The 15,585-nt window shown below is 45.8% G+C and overlaps 1 protein-coding gene and 1 long non-coding RNA gene across 2 annotated transcripts in view; both read right to left on the bottom strand.

Annotated features, from left to right (window-relative positions):
- The window catches only part of LOC309373612, a 67,705-nt gene that overhangs the window by 33,173 nt on the left and 18,947 nt on the right, over positions 1–15,585 (bottom strand). The window lies entirely within an intron of this gene.
- Positions 1–15,585, bottom strand: part of LOC309374786 (disintegrin and metalloproteinase domain-containing protein 2-like) — a gene marked incomplete at its 5' end in the record, with an annotated part of 46,126 nt that overhangs the window by 18,750 nt on the left and 11,791 nt on the right. The window contains 6 exons of the mRNA XM_081919968.1: positions 254–452; positions 3,271–3,410; positions 3,950–4,031; positions 10,029–10,195; positions 12,117–12,188; positions 14,222–14,287. Coding sequence (XP_081776094.1) covers positions 254–452; positions 3,271–3,410; positions 3,950–4,031; positions 10,029–10,195; positions 12,117–12,188; positions 14,222–14,287 — 726 coding nt within the window. The remainder of the gene's footprint in view (positions 1–253; positions 453–3,270; positions 3,411–3,949; positions 4,032–10,028; positions 10,196–12,116; positions 12,189–14,221; positions 14,288–15,585) is intronic.

Genomic DNA, 15,585 nt, shown 5'->3' with positions numbered 1-15,585 from the left:
GCTAGGTTGGCAGGAACAGGGACCGAGCAATGGGAGCTCACCCCCTCGCGGGGATTCGAACCGCCAACCTTCTGATCAGCAAGTCCTAGGCTCTGTGGTTTAACCCACAGTGCCACCCGTGTCAGGCAAAGGTAGGTGGGAGTTATTCTAAATGTCTGCTTCTCTATTTTAAATAATCAACCCAAGACGCCTGGAACAGGGCAGGACACACATTCAAATGAACAAACCTGGGAAACGTTTAGGAGGCACTGACCTCTTCAGAGCCGCAGTCACACTTCTCTCCAGCTTCCAGAACTCCATTCCCACAAAGCGCTCTGCTTCTGGCACTTCGCTTCTTATAAAACAATTTTAAATTAGGTCGATTAGAGAGACAGTGGGCTCCCCTGAATTTAATGAAATATTGGAAGTCTTCAATGCTGCAGCTGCTAAAAGCTTTAATTCCACTTGAAAGTCTGAAACATAGTAAGATGAATCTGATATTATTATATGGCAAGCACACATACACATTTAACACATTTTTAAATAAAAAAATACAAACAAGAGCCCCTTCCTTCTTATGCATGCTGAATGGAGGGCTGCTGAGTGCAGTGTTAGAATTCCTGCTCCATGATTGCAGTCATGGGATTGTTGTCTTTCACATGACGTGGTATGTTTTGACTCCACAGAGTGGGAAGTGATGGAGACAGGATGTTTGTGTTACAGTGGTACCTCAGGTTAAGAACTTAATTCGTTCCGGAGGTCCGTTCTTAACTTGAAACTGTTCTTAACCTGAAGCACCACTTTAGCTGATGGGGCCTCCTGCTGCCGCCGCACGATTTCTGTTCTCATCCTGAAGCAAAGTTCTTAACCCGAGGTACTATTTCTGGGTTAGTGGAGTCTGTAACCTGAAACGTCTGTAACTTGAAGCGTCTGTAACCTGAGGTATCACTGTACTGTGTTCCGTGAAGTGGGACTATTGTCCTTTGTTCTTTCTCTTTGCTGTCTGATGCTAGAGAGAGAGGGAGCCATGTTGCAGTGCTCTCTGTGTGTTTATATGTAAATAAAGTAGATTAGCCAAAATGCTGAGTTGCTGAGGTCTGTTATGTAAGCCGCGCAAACTCTGCGGATCCCTAAGTGTGCCGGTATCTGTTGGCATTGGTCGCTGTGATGTTCAGGCAGAAGAAAGCTTTTGAAGCCTCCGATTGACCAGGAGGGAGAAAACATGCCAGTCGGGCATGTGTCTCTGCCAGGGTCCTACTCAAGTATATATAGGGCAAGCTCCTCACATGCAGCAGGAGGCCAGGCCAGTTTCTGAAACCTGGAAGGTGACATTTTTTTCCACCAAAAAACAAAAAAATAAGAATCTTTTAACATTTTTATGAAGTTTTCAAGAAGTTTTGTTACGGTCTGCATAGTTGCAGACATGGCTCCGAGGCATCATATTAAATCACTATAAAACAATAAAAGGTAGGATCAAGTTTTTTAAATATGACCATTATTTTGTCCTACTTTCAGCTGGTTAACATCCACACCATAGATTTAATGCACATGACTTTTCCCAATTAATATTGGGAATTGTTGTATATCCCTCACAGAGCTACACTTCACAACCACAAAGTATACTTTCCATGATTCTTGGAGGGAAGCCATGTATTTTAAATGTAAATTGTGGGTGTTTTGCAATTATTGAAAGAATGCAAAAGACCTGAAAGAACTTGCTGTCTAGAGGCAAAAGGGGAAATGAGTGTACACAGCATGATCCCTCTTTAAAACCACCTCCAATTATCTTGAGGGGAGAAATAGCATAGGTCTCCAGTATTAAGGGACGTGGGTGGCGCTGGACTTGCTGATCAGAAGGTCGGCGGTTTGAATCCCCGCGACGGGGGGAGCTCCCGTTGTTCGGTCCCTGCTCCTGCCAACCTAGCAGTTCGAAAGTACGTCAAAGTGCAAGTAGATCAATAGGTACCGCTCCGGCGGGAAGGTAAACAGCGTTTCCGTGCACTGCTCTGGTTCACCAGAAGCAGCATAGTCATGCTGGCCACATGACCCAGAAGCTGTACACCGGCTCCCTCGGCCAATAAAGTGAGATGAGCGCCGCAACCTCAGAGTCGGTCATGACTGGACCTAATGGTCAGGGGTCCCTTTACCTTTTACCAGTATTAAACAAGCTTTGCACTTTCTACTTACTGGATTTTTTCCAGTTACATTTGGTACAAAATGATAAGAGCAGATACCAAATCTATCAATAGCAGTGGAAGATTTTTGGCTCTTCAAAGTTTGCTAATGCACAAGCCTTATTTATACACAGGTATAGCAGAATTTTACCCCTTATGGCAGGACAGTGGCATAGCGTGGGGGGTGCAGGGGGGGCCGACCGCACCGGGCGCAACATCTGGGGGGGGCGCGCTGGCCGCCTCCGGTCGCCGAAGAGCCTCGGGCGCAGGCTGTAGCAGAGCCCCATGTCTCGCGGAACCAACGAGCTGTGCGTGCATCCGGGCTGAAGGCGTCCGGCAGGCAGCGGCTCTCAGCGCTCGCCGCGGTCCCCGCGTATCAGGGCCGCGGAGGGCGCGCCAGGCAGCCCCTCCTCACAGCCCCGCTGCCGCCACCGCTGCTGCAGCTGCTGGGCCATGTTGCATTTTCCTCGCCTCTCTGCCCTCCTCCTCCTCTGGGCAAGCGCCGTCGTTTGGGCGGCAGCGCCAGCGGCAACTCGCCTCAGATCACCTGACACGGACCTGCCGCCGTCGCCGTGGCTACCTTACCGTAAATACCCCAGCCCAGGCAGCAGCAAGAAGAAGCTGGCAGCGGCGGCAGGTTAGGGGTTAGGGGGCGCAAATTACTTGCCTTGCCCCGGGTGCTGACATCCCACTCTACGCCGCTGTGGCAGGAGTGGAGAACATCAGACCCACGGACATAATTAGGCTTTCCTGGCCTCTGAATTTGTTCCAGAATTTGAGGGGAAGTTTTTAGTGTGTGGTGTGGTATTGTGCTTTTGCTATTTTTTGTTGGGAGCTGCCCAGAGTGACTGGGGCAACCCAGTCAGATGAGCAGCACATAAATGAATGTTGTTGTTGTTGACAAACCACAGGAGATAAGCTTGTGCCTGTTCTTTGATGGTAAACTGCAGCAGAGTAGCCACCATTTCTGTTATCTCCATTCTCAGTACAGTGCTGAGATAGGAGATGAGCTCCACTGCTGCCTTCCACTATCAAAAGTGCAAGCAGAGGCTTATGTCCAGACCTAACACTGTAGGACTATCTATGAGCTGTTCACTGCAATAGTCATACTACTTACACTGCTTCTGTGTTCATTATGCAGACAAAGCCTTCTGGGCACTTGCACTCTTTGCCGTTGTCATATTCCATCCCCAGGTTAAGGCCCAGCAATTGGGCCAGGATGACGGAGAATGGCTCTTTGCTCATGGACTTCTGATACTAGAAGGAAGAGGGAAAACTGGAATTAGGAACCAGATTATTCCACTCCATTATGGGTGACTAAATGCAAAGAAATCTCTTAGGACCGTATTTTAGGAGCTTCTCAGCACAGTGGTAACTCGGGTTACAGACGCTTCAGGTTACAGACTCCGCTAACCCAGAAATAGTACCTCGGGTTAAGAACTTTGCTTCAGGATGAGAACAGAAATTGTGTGGCAGTGGCATGGCAGCAGCAGGAGGCCCCATTAGCTAAAGTGGTACCTCAGGTTAAGAACAGTTTCAGATTAAGAACGGACCTCCAGAACGAATTAAGTTCTTATTCCAAGGTACCACTGTATTTAAGTTCATTTTGTAGAACCTAAGATCGTATTGTACTTTGCTCTAAAGTCAGGGAAGTTGAATAGGCATCCCTGTTCATACACTAAGGGTGTGTCTGCAGAGCATGTTCAATCTGAAGGGTCACAGGTTACCCACCCCTGCAATCCCTAAATCCAAGACAGGCAACATATACAAGCCAAGAAAGTTCAGCAATACTGTACCAGAGCAACTCCTGCATCAAAATTCCGGAGGCACAGCTTCCCCATGAATCCTGCTCCTATATAATTAGGTTTCTCCCTGTAACTAAAACACAAAAGGAGATGGTGGAGTAGCTAAAGGAATTGTGTCTTCAAAAGAAATGGCAAAGTCTTCACATAATCAAGAAGGTGTGGAGAACATTACAGACACAGTGGCTTTCCCAGGTCTTGTTGCCACAGCTGGTCCCTTCCACCATCATTTGACCACAATCCCAGGTGAGCAATCTGCTATTTAGCTCTAACATCTGCTGGAATTTTTCAGCAGAAGCGAAACTTTTCCTGGCAGGGGCCCCTGAGCTGTGCTTCTATGCTTTCCCATGCAAGATGGGTGACACCTGGCTTGAGAGCAGTACATGTGAAAAGGATCTAGGAGTCTTGGTTGACCACAAACTTGACATGAGCCAACAGTGTGACGCGGCAGCTAAAAAAGCCAATGCAATTCTGGGCTGCATCAATAGGAGTATAGCATCTAGATCAAGGGAAGTAATAGTGCCACTATATTCTGCTCTGGTCAGTACTGTGTCCACAGTACTCTGGAGTACTGTGTCCAGTTCTGGGCACCACAGTTCAAGAAGGACACTGACAAACTGGAACGTGTCCAGAGGAGGGCAACCAAAATGGTCAAAGGCCTGGAAACGATGCCTTATGAGGAACGGCTAAGGGAGCTGGGCATGTTTGGCCTGGAGAAGAGGAGGTTAAGGGGTGATATGATAGCCATGTTCAAATATATAAAAGGATGTCACATAGAGGAGGGAGAAAGGTTGTTTTCTGCTGCTCCAGAGAAGCGGACACGGAGCAGTGGATCCAAACTACAAGAAAAAAGATTCCACCTCAACATTAGGAAGAACTTCCTGACAGTAAGAGCTGTTTGACAGTGGAATTTGCTGCCAAGGAGTGTGGTGGAGTCTCCTTCTTTGGAGGTCTTTAAGCAGAGGCTTGACAACCATATGTCAGGAGTGCTCTGATGGTGTTTCCTGCTTGGCAGGGGGTTGGACTCGATGGCCCTTGTGGTCTCTTCCAACTCTATGATTCTATGATTCTATAAGAGAAGGACACCATTTTCTTGTGCAGTTTCTGTCTTGCATCTATGACAGGTGCTTTGCCAACTTGGGGCTGTCCAGTTGTTTGGGATTACAACTCTCATCAGCCACTGCCAACAGATTGCTGGATATGACAGAAACTGTAATCCAAAACATCTGGAGGGCAGCAGGTTGGCGAAGTCTCTGTCTCTCACATTCCCTTCGGTTGGAGTTTTCTCTTAGATATCTTAAATTGGCTTTTCGTTGGATCCATCGATAATGTGAACATAACATCCTACAGCTGTCCAAAGATGCAGTTGATTTCTTTTCCTTATGTTGCCCCACATCAAGAGCATTTAACGTGGCACAATTATTAATTGATATGTAGACATTTTTCATCACATCTTCATCCAAGGAACTCAGGCAACTCTGTGACAAAATGCTTTGTGAGGAAGGGCACAAAATAAATACTGCGCTGGACTCAACTAACTGGTCCAAACTTGTGCAAAGACTTAAACTAGCACAATGCGGCTTTCTCCCATCTCCCCCATGCCCTCTAATTGACTGGGGGCAGGATCCTGAGTACTCCAAGAACAGCATGGAGAGGGGGGGAGATGGTTCCATAAGGCAAGCAGAAATGCTTGCACTGACATAACATTTGTAACAACGCAAAGCTGGATTTATTCCTTGATAAACAAATACAGTGGTACCTCGGGTTACATGCGCTTCAGGTTACATACGCTTCAGGTTACAGACTCCGCTAACCCAGAAATAGTTGTTGTTTAGTCGTTTAGGACTCTTCGTGACCCCATGGACTAGAGCACGCCAGGCACCCCTGTCTTCCACTGCCTCCCGCAGTTTGGTCAGACTCATCCTGGTAGCTTCAAGAACACTGTCCAGCCACCTCGTCCTCTGTCGTCCCCTTCTCCTTGTGCCCTCCATCTTTCCCAACACCAGAGTCTTTTCCAGGGAGTCTTCTCTTCTCATGAGGTGGCCAAAGTATTGGAGCCTCAGCTTCAGGATCTGTCCTTCCAGTGAGCACTCAGGGCTGATTTCCTTCAGAATGGAGAGGTCTGATCTTCTTGCAGTCCATGGGACTCTCAAGAGTCTCCTCCACCATCAGAAATAGTACCCTGGGTTAAGAACTTTGCTTCAGGATGAGAGCAGAAATCGTGCTCCAGTGGAACGGTGGCAGCAGGAGGCCCCATTAGCTAAAGTGATGCTTCAGGTTAAGAACAGTTTCAGGTTAAGAACGGAACTCCGGAACGAATTAAGTACTTCACCCGAGGTACCACTGTACAGAATGGTGGACCAAGATTGTTCAGTGAGCTTCATGGCTGAAGAGGAATCTGGAAACAGGTCTCTCTGGTTTAACTCTGGTATGCTATCTACAACACAGTGACTCATCATAGGCACTTTTTATCTCAGCTTTACCTATGGAAAGGTCGGTTCACTTTCTATGGCCAGCTGCTGGCGCTCTTGCAATGCTATAGTTTTCAGATAACTGCACAAAAAAGCTGAAAATCCTTTGATCCTAATAGCGCAATCCCAAGCCCAGCAGTAGGTCCCATTAAGCTCAACAGGGCATGCTCCTAGGAAAGTGGGCAGGATTTCCACTAAATGGTCTGAGAGCTGACATCAACACAGTTTCCTTTTTAAAACAGGCATTAGCCACACGAAGCAGGGAATGTGGCAGCAACAAGGCATGGTGACATGACAGCCCTTGTAGGAAATTAGTTACAGATAGGTAGCCGTGTTGGTCTGCCATAGTCAAAACAAAAATAATTCCTACCAGTAGCACCTTAAAGACCAACTAAGTTAGTTCTTGGTATGAGCTTTCGTGTGCATGCACACTTCTTCAGATACACTGAAACAGAAGTTACCAGACCCTTCTATATTCAGCTCTCTATATTGGACAAACAGGCCAGACCTTATGCCAAAGAATAAACGGACATAAATCAGACATCAGGAATCAAAAGACAGAGAAACCAGTAGGAGAACATTTCAATCTCCCAGGACATTCTATACAAGATCTCAAAGTAGCTGTTTTACTACAAAGGAATTTCAGAAATAGACTGGAAAGAGAAGCTGCTGAATTGCAACTTATTACCAAACTTAAAACCATGGAGAGACCTGGTCTGAACAAAGACATTGGATTCTTATCTCATTATACATGACAAAGCCATTTTTCACCTTCTCACCCCTTGCTTTTTCCTGTAAGACCTATTGCAGTCGTTAAGAGTCGTCAACAGGCTCATCACAGCTATCTGCCAATCACCCATTCCCACCACCCTTCTGAGTAATACCCCTCCCCACCTTCTCACTATATAGAAGGGTCTGGAAACTTCTGTTTCAGTGTATCTGAAGAAGTGTGCATGCACACGAAAGCTTATACCAAGAACTAACTTAGTTGGTCTTTAAGGTGCTACTGGAAGGAATTTTTTTTGTCTTGTAGGAAATTAGTACAGTAAAATTAGTACAGCCATCAGAGCAGCCACCTGCTTTTCCCATCTGAAGCCCATTAGAGAGACAATACACCGTAACACTCCCAGATGCTTTTGCAGCCCCCTTTTGCAGCCTGGCTGCTGGATCAGGCCAAAGGCCCCTCTAGTGCAACATCCTGTTCTCAGTGGCCAAGCAGGATCTCAACGCAAGAGCACTCTTCTCACTTGTGAGTCCCACCAAGTGTATTCAGAGGCATTCTACCACTGACAGTGGAGGGAGAACATACTGTATTTTTTGCTCTATAAGACTCACTTTTTCCCTCCTAAAAAGTAAGGGGAAATGTGTGTGCGTCTTATGGAGCGAATGCAAGGCTGCGCAGCTATCCCAGAAGCCAGAACAGCAAGAGGGATTGCTGCTTTCGCTGCGCAGCGATCCCTCTTGCTGTTCTGGCTTCTGAGATTCAGAATATTTTTTTCCTGTTTTCCTCCTCCAAAAACTTGTGGTCTGGTGCATCTTATAGAGCGAAAAATACGGCAGTTATCATTTTCTAGCTGCTTGAGTTGTTAAACAAAAGAAAACCTGTAGAGTCATCCCTCAGACCACCATGTAAGTGTTGTTGTTTTTTAAAAAAACCTACTACATTTGGGATGATTTTTCAGTGGGGGGGGGGGAATTCTGCACATGGAATGTGCAAACAACACATGTCAAATGTGAGCACATGCAAAACGGCTATATGAAGTGGACTGAAACTGATCTGTCGGTCCCTAGTTTGCACAGCACTGCATTTTAATGGAAGGCTATATTTGCTACCTACTCTAAGGAAGAAATATCGTTGAAGGGCACAATGTTCTATGATGAATACAGTGGTGCCCCGCAAGACGAACGCCTCGCAAGATGGAAAACTCGCTAGACAAAAGGGTTTTCCGTTTTATGAGCTGCTTCGCAAGACGAATTTCCCTATGGGCTTGCTTCGCAAGACGAAAACGTCTTGCAAGTTTGTTTCTTTTTTCTTAACACCGTTAATACAGTTGCGACTTGACTTCGAGGAGCAACTCATAGAACGCAGTGCACATAGTAGCCTTTTTTGAGGTTTTTAAAGACTTCGGTGATTTTTGAAGCTTTTCCAAAACTTCTTTTGTGGTGTAGTGGTTAAGTGTGGTGTAGTGGTTAAGAGCGGTAGTCTCGTAATCTGGAGAACCGGGTTCGAGTCTCCGCTCCTCCACATGCAGCTGCTGGGTGACCTTGGGCCAGTCACACTTTTCTGAAGTCTCTCAGCCCCACTCACCTCACAGAGTGCTTGTTGTGGGGGAGGAAGGGAAAGGAGATTGTTAGCCGCTTTGAGACTCCTTAAAGGGAGTGAAAGGCGGGATATCAAATCCAAACTCTTCTTCTTCTTCTTTTGCAGCCATTTGGTAAGTTAAGCTTTTAAAACTTTTTGGGGGGTTTTTGGATTTTGGGTTGGGGTGTTTGGAATTCAAGGACTTGGTGTTGGGGAGGGGTTTGCAAGAATCTGGAAGCTTGTGTGTTTTCTTTCTGCATTTTTATGATTTTCTGTGACCATTGGGGCACTCTGCTGGTTTTTTAAAAAAATCTGGATTTGTATTTCTGTGTGCTGGGTGGGTGGGGGAACAGTTGGGGAGGGGTTTGCAAGAATCTGGAAGCTTGTGTTTTTTTTCTGCATTTTTATGATTTTCTGTGACCGTTGGGCCACTCTGCTGTTTTTTTAAAAAAATTCTGGATTTGAATTTCTGTGTGCTGGGTGGCTGGGGGAACAGTTGGGGAGGGGGTTTAAAGAATCTGGAAGCTTGTGGTTTTTTTCCTGCATTTTTATGATTTTCTGTGACCATTGGGCCACTCTGCTGTTTTTTTAAAAAAAATTCTGGGTTTGAATTTTGAAATGCTCTTTACCGTATGTGTGACTTTAAAGAGCACTTAAAAAACTCTTGTTGTACCAAATTTGGCTTTGTTTGGACTTTTTTTGACCATAGGAACGCATTAATTGATTTTCAATGCATTCCTATGGGATTTCGTGCTTCACAAGACGAAAAATTCGCTAGACGGAAAAATTCGCAGAATGAATTAATTTCGTCTTGCGGGGCACCACTGTATTTCAGTAAAGGGTGAAAGCTATGGCTCAGGGGTGGAATGCCTGCTTTCCACACAGACGTTTCCAGGCTCAATCCCCACCAGAAAGACGCCTCTCTGAAATGTTAGAGAACAACAACACTGACTCGGACCCCATACTGTGGGTGCCCAGCACACCCCACATCACGATATCGTAGTGCAGGGCGTGAGCTCCAGTAGCGAGGCGACTGGACCCCTCCCACCCGAAATCCACACTTTCTTCCACCCTCCGCCCAAACTCCGTACTCTCTCTTCCATGGGGTGTGGTGCCCACGCCCCTGACCCTGTATTTTGTGGGTGCCCAGCCTCTATAGGTGAAATCTTGTGGGTGCTTGGGCACCCAGAGCCCCAGGGAGAAAGTGCCTACGTTAGTGAGTCACTATCTCTCAGTGTAGATGAGTATGCATGCTATAGCAGTATTAGAGTGCTTTATATGAGAAAATATATCTCCTTACACTAACAAAAGTGCCAGATCATGAGGCCGTAGAACAAGATATGAATTTTTCCAACGTAGAAATTTTCGTAGTAACACATCGGGCTCTCCTGCTGTTGAGATTTTATTGTGGTCCGTCCAGAACTCCAAAGAAGATAGAACAACTGTAATGTTAAGGCTAGAAAACATCTGAAAAGATGGAAAGAATGCAAGCTCAAATAAAGGCAGAGAAAAATACATGTTCAGCGGTTCCAACTTAATTTTTGACGAATTCGTCATAAAGATTTGGGTGATTGTAAGTAAGAGCCTGGTCCTAATTTGTGCCAGTTTGCCATTACACATGCAAGAAGCCAGGGAATCAGGGCTGGTGTGCCCATGAGGCAAATGAGGGGTGGCCTCAGGGAGGCAGCCTCCAGACAACTGGGGGTGCACCACAGTGCACACATTGTGACACACACACTGTCCGGGTGCATGTCGATGGTGGGCAGCAAATGGCGACTGCTGTGACAAATAGAATCAGTCACCCACATCCTGGTATCAGATAATTCAATCTAATCTTATTAATCTGTAGGTTGTTAGTAGGGAGTGGCTATTCAGACAAAGTAAGCCTTCAGGATTGGGTGGGGCGGATAAGATGGAGATAGTAGCCAGGTTTCGGCAACATGAAATGAGGATTCATGAATGTTATACTACACGTAACGTAAGTGTTAGATGCAGGTTTCTGATGAGTGATTTATTTATTTTTGTACTTAACCCTACTAGAATCTTGTACATATGCCTATTATTATTATTTCTACCCCGCCCATCTGGCTGGGTTTCCCCAGCCACTCAGGGCGGCTTTCAACAGAACATTAATAACAGAATAAAACTTCAAACATTAAAAACTTCCCTAAACAGGGCTGCCTTCAGATGTCTTCTAAAAGTCAAATAGTTTATTTCCTTGGCATCTGATGGGAGGGCATTCCACAGGGCAAGGTGCCACTACTGAGAAGGCCCTCTACCTGGTTTCCTGTAACCTCACTTCTCACAGTGAGGGAACCACCAGAAGGCCCTCGGCACTGGACCTCAGGGTCCGGGCTGAACGATGGGGGTGGAGACGCTCCTTCAGGTATACTGGGCCAAAGCCATTTAGGGCTTTCAAGGTCAGCACCAACACTTTGAATTGTGCTCAGAAACGTACTGGGAGCCAATGTAGGTCTGGCTGGGACAGATGTGAGCTGTGATCTAATAATTGCTGGAAGACATCACGTTGAGCACCTCTGTTTGTTTAAACCATGTTAAACTATGGTTTAACATTATGTCCTAAAAGGGTCAGATATGCCAATCTTGTCTTCTGTTGTAGGGTCAGTACCACTGAAACCATGCATGCTATTTAAGTTAGTCACAACTAAGTGGTGTCTCGATTTAAATGGAATGTAATCTATACTAATTTAGCTGGATCAAGACCTAATTGTCTAACATAACAGAACATAATGATCAGTGTTGGCCATTTATCTATTTGCATACATTATTTATATGCTCCCTTTCCAAGATGAACATTTAATGTAACATTGTAATGTTGAAATAGGATTAAGGTTACCAGATGTTTTTCAATGAATCCGGGGACACTTTTCTTCTTCTTACTAAATAGACTGAATTTGTCAGGGGACTGATTTGTAAATGTGGGGACTGTCCCCGGGAAACGGGGACATTTGGTAACCTTAAATAAGATCACAAGCCATGACCTCATGAGTGTGCATGTACAGTGGTACCTCAGGTTACATATGCTTCAGGTTACAGACTCTGCTAACCCAGAAATAGTACCTCAAGTTAAGAACTTTGCTTCAGGATGAGAACAGAAATTGCGCGGTGGTGGTGTGGTGGCAGTGGGAGGTCCCATTAGCTAAAGTGGTACCTCAGGTTAAGAACAGTTTCAGGTTAAGAACAGACCTCCAGAACAAATTAAGTTCTTAACCCAAGGTACCGCTGTATTCCTATCATCCAATGCTATGCAATTACTTTGCCAGAGCAGATGCTTGCAAGACAAGGCTGTTAAGATTGATAGCCAAGTGAAAACATCCAAGTGGCTCTTGTTAGTACAAAAGAAAAACAAAACATGGCAGTCACTTACACTGTTGACAAAACCAATAAGCTGTGCTATGCTGTCGGTTACAATTTCTTTGCTTCCACCCAAAAAGTTGTACTGGAGAGAAAAAGAGTTGTGTGCATCATAGCAAAAATAAACAATAAAATAGACAATAGTTATGGTAGACGGCCAGTGTTGGCAACAGAACACTGGGTCACATGCAACTTGGTCTGAGAGCTGAACCAAATGTTGGGCCACCATATATGGAAAAGAGATGTGAAGCGCTTTGAATGCACTTAGAGCTCGCCTTTCAGGGCATGTGCGTCTGTAGGATAGCAGTGAATCAAACAATCTTAGCAGGGTGAGATGTTCTTCAGGGTCCTCAACAACCTCCTGTCACGCTTAAATTGCAGTCTACTGCATATATCTCATTTTATACTCAGTAGTAGCCCTGCAAACCAGATTAGACTGAGAGAAAATGGCTAGGCCAAGTTGACCCTATATGCCAAATCTCACCATCTAAGACCCACACTCTATCCACTACACCAGTGGATTCCAACCCGTGTGCCATGGCACCCTGGGGTGCCTAAAAGATGGCCAGGGGTGCTGAAGGCAACACTGGCCTCTGTCCCTCTTTCCTCCCTCCCTCCTCTGATGCCTCTTGTGTCTCTGCCTCCCAAAGGAGGAGATTTTTGCTACAGCAACCCTGGCTACAAGCTCCACAGGCGAATAGTGTGACCCAGGCGTCCACTGCTTCAGGAACTCGCTGCAACCAATCTACGCCAATCTGCTGCCCATAACCTACTGGCAGAACCTATTTGGTGTTTCGCAACTTTCTGACTAGCTGCAGGACCTTAGCCAGACCTAGCAGAGTACACGCAGAATCCACGGAAGCAATTGGCGACTTGGCTGCAGATAGGATAGACGAAGCAGGAACCAGGAACTTGTAGTTAGGTGTTTATTATAGAGAGTGGACTATTTACAGGAACAGAACACGGATCTTTAGCTAGCTCTCTCTGACACGACTTACAACTCCTACACTCACTGACACACTGAACCACAAACTACCAGTTAGTAGGCCACTAATTATCACTCCCTTGAGAGAGCTTGACCAATCAGGGAGCTGTCTCCATGCCTCTGTTATCACCAGGCAGACTTCTTCAGATTGCCTTCTGGCTGTCTGCCAAACCTTAATTGACTCTGTGTGAGTAGCTGCACATACACAAATTCTCAACAAATGGTGCCTCTGAGGCTGGCCAGGGGATGCTGGTTGCCAGCTTCGGTAGCTTCGGAGTAAGCAAGCAAGTAGGTGAGAGAGCCCAGCCCTTACTGCTCAGAATGGACGAATAAGTAGGAAACCAGGCAGGCAGGTGCCATGATGGCATTTCTTGTGCTTGCTGTGTGCAATGCCGTCCTGGGAGCTGAGTGCCCCGTGCCAAAGGGAGCCTTTCCGCCCTGCAAGCCTGGTGCCACCCACAGCAGCCTCCCAAGGTGAGTATGATGCTGGCCTCACGTTCACCTTTGGCCAATGTCCATTGGGCCACTAAGGCTGGGGGCATCCTCTTCCCAGGGCCTCTTTGGGGTGGTTCAGAGACCAGGGGCAGTGGCAGCAGCTGCCTGGAGGACTCCCAAGAAGAGGAGGCTGAGGGAATACTCCACAAGGGAGGGTGTTTGAAAAGGGGTGAGAGGCTGCAGGCAAGGGGTGACATTACTTGGCTTCTGAGGCTTGGAGTGTGTTTCCCCACAGGGCAGCCGCAGAAAGAATGTACCGTATTTTTTGCTCTATAAGACTCACTTTTTCCCTCCTAAAAAGTAAGGGGAAATGTGTGTGCGTCTTATGGAGCGAATGTAGGCTGCGCAGCTAACCCAGAAGCCAGAACAGCAAGAGGGATTGCTGCTTTCACTGCTCAGCGATCCCTCTTGCTGTTCTGGCTTCTGAGATTCAGAATATTTTTTTTTCTTATTTTCCTCCTCCAAAAACTAGGTGCATCTTGTGGTCTGGTGCATCTTATAGAGCAAAAAATACGGTAGTTGGTCAAGGGAGCATGGACTCAAAAAGGTTGAAAACCTCTGCACAACACCATGCTGGTTTAATGAATTGCCCTTGTTAGCATTCCAAGAAGATGTATTTCTCGTGGTCAGTAACTTACCAAACCCTTATCCAAAACGATATATATTTCTATGTATCTGTGTACTTTAGTGACATCTGACAGTGGCTGAGGAAAGACAAAATAAATCACATTTAGTAATAATTTTTGTATTTTGGTCCCTGGAGTTTTTATACAAAATGGGTTAATGTTAGCAGCAGATTACTAGAACCAAGCCTGCATCAAGCTGCTCCACTGAAAAAAAATCACTTCAAAAGCTGTGCTTTTGCCCAGTTCACCTAACGGTGGTTCTCACTTTCCCAATTTATTCATCTACAGAAAATCTTTCCAGAATAGGCACCAATGCACTCAAGTCCCATTGCTGTCTAAGGATTTCAGCAGAGGAGTGTGGATAATGTTTAAAAAATCCAAAGCCGCATATGCACAGCTGGGCCCAGAAAGGAGTTTTGATACGGTTTAGCATTAGGGTTTGATGTCTGGAGGCAAGCAGGTATTGGTCAAGACATGAAGATGAGAGTCAAGCAGGAGGGCCATCGAGTCAACCTGATGGTATTATTATTTCTTACATTTATTCTAGATAAAATGTCTTAAGGCGTCATAAAAAGGATACAAGTACGGATGTTTAAAACAAATATCAAAAAGAAAAATAAACTAGAAGTGTTCATTCTGCAATACTATAGAAAGGATAAATCCTATGCCACACTACTAAGAGATAAACACCACAACCGGCTATACAATACGACCCCAATTAGGGATCAAATGTTTAGGTGAACAGGAACATTTCCCCCTGGCACCTAAAAGTTTAAAATGATGGTGCCATGTGCACCTCCCTGAAGACAGCATTCCACAACTGGGGAGTCACCAGTGAAAAGTCCCATGTTCAGGTTGCCACTATCCGCACTACCCTCAGACAGGGCCCACTAATAATAATAATATAATAATATAATAATTTTTTATTTATACCCCGCCCTCCCCAGCCAAGGCTGGGCTCAGAGCGGCTTACAAGCAATAATAAAAACAAGATGAATGATTACAACTTAAAAACAAAAATAAAATACAACATTAAAATAATGGAACATTAAAATATTAAAATGAAGAAGGAGAAGGAAAAGAAAGGAAAAAAAAGAGAGAGAGGGAGGGAGGGAATCAAATTGGCTCCAAGCCAAAGGCCAGGAGGAACAACTCTGTCTTACAGGCCCTGCGGAAAGAGATCAGATCCTGCAGGGCCCTGGTCTCATGAGACAGAGCGTTCCACCAGACCGGAGCCAGTGTTGAAAAGGCCCTGGCTCTGGTTGAAGCCAATCTAACTTCCTTAGGGCCTGGGACCACTAGGGTGTTGTTATTTATGGACCTTGAGGCTCTCTGTGGGGCATACCAGGAGAGGCGGTCCCGTAGGTACGAGGGTC

This window comes from Podarcis melisellensis (genome assembly GCF_964234715.1).
Source record: "Podarcis melisellensis genome assembly, chromosome: 7".
In the NCBI taxonomy this organism is placed as follows: Eukaryota; Metazoa; Chordata; class Lepidosauria; order Squamata; family Lacertidae; genus Podarcis; species Podarcis melisellensis.
This window is presented reverse-complemented; position numbering and strand designations above follow the sequence as displayed.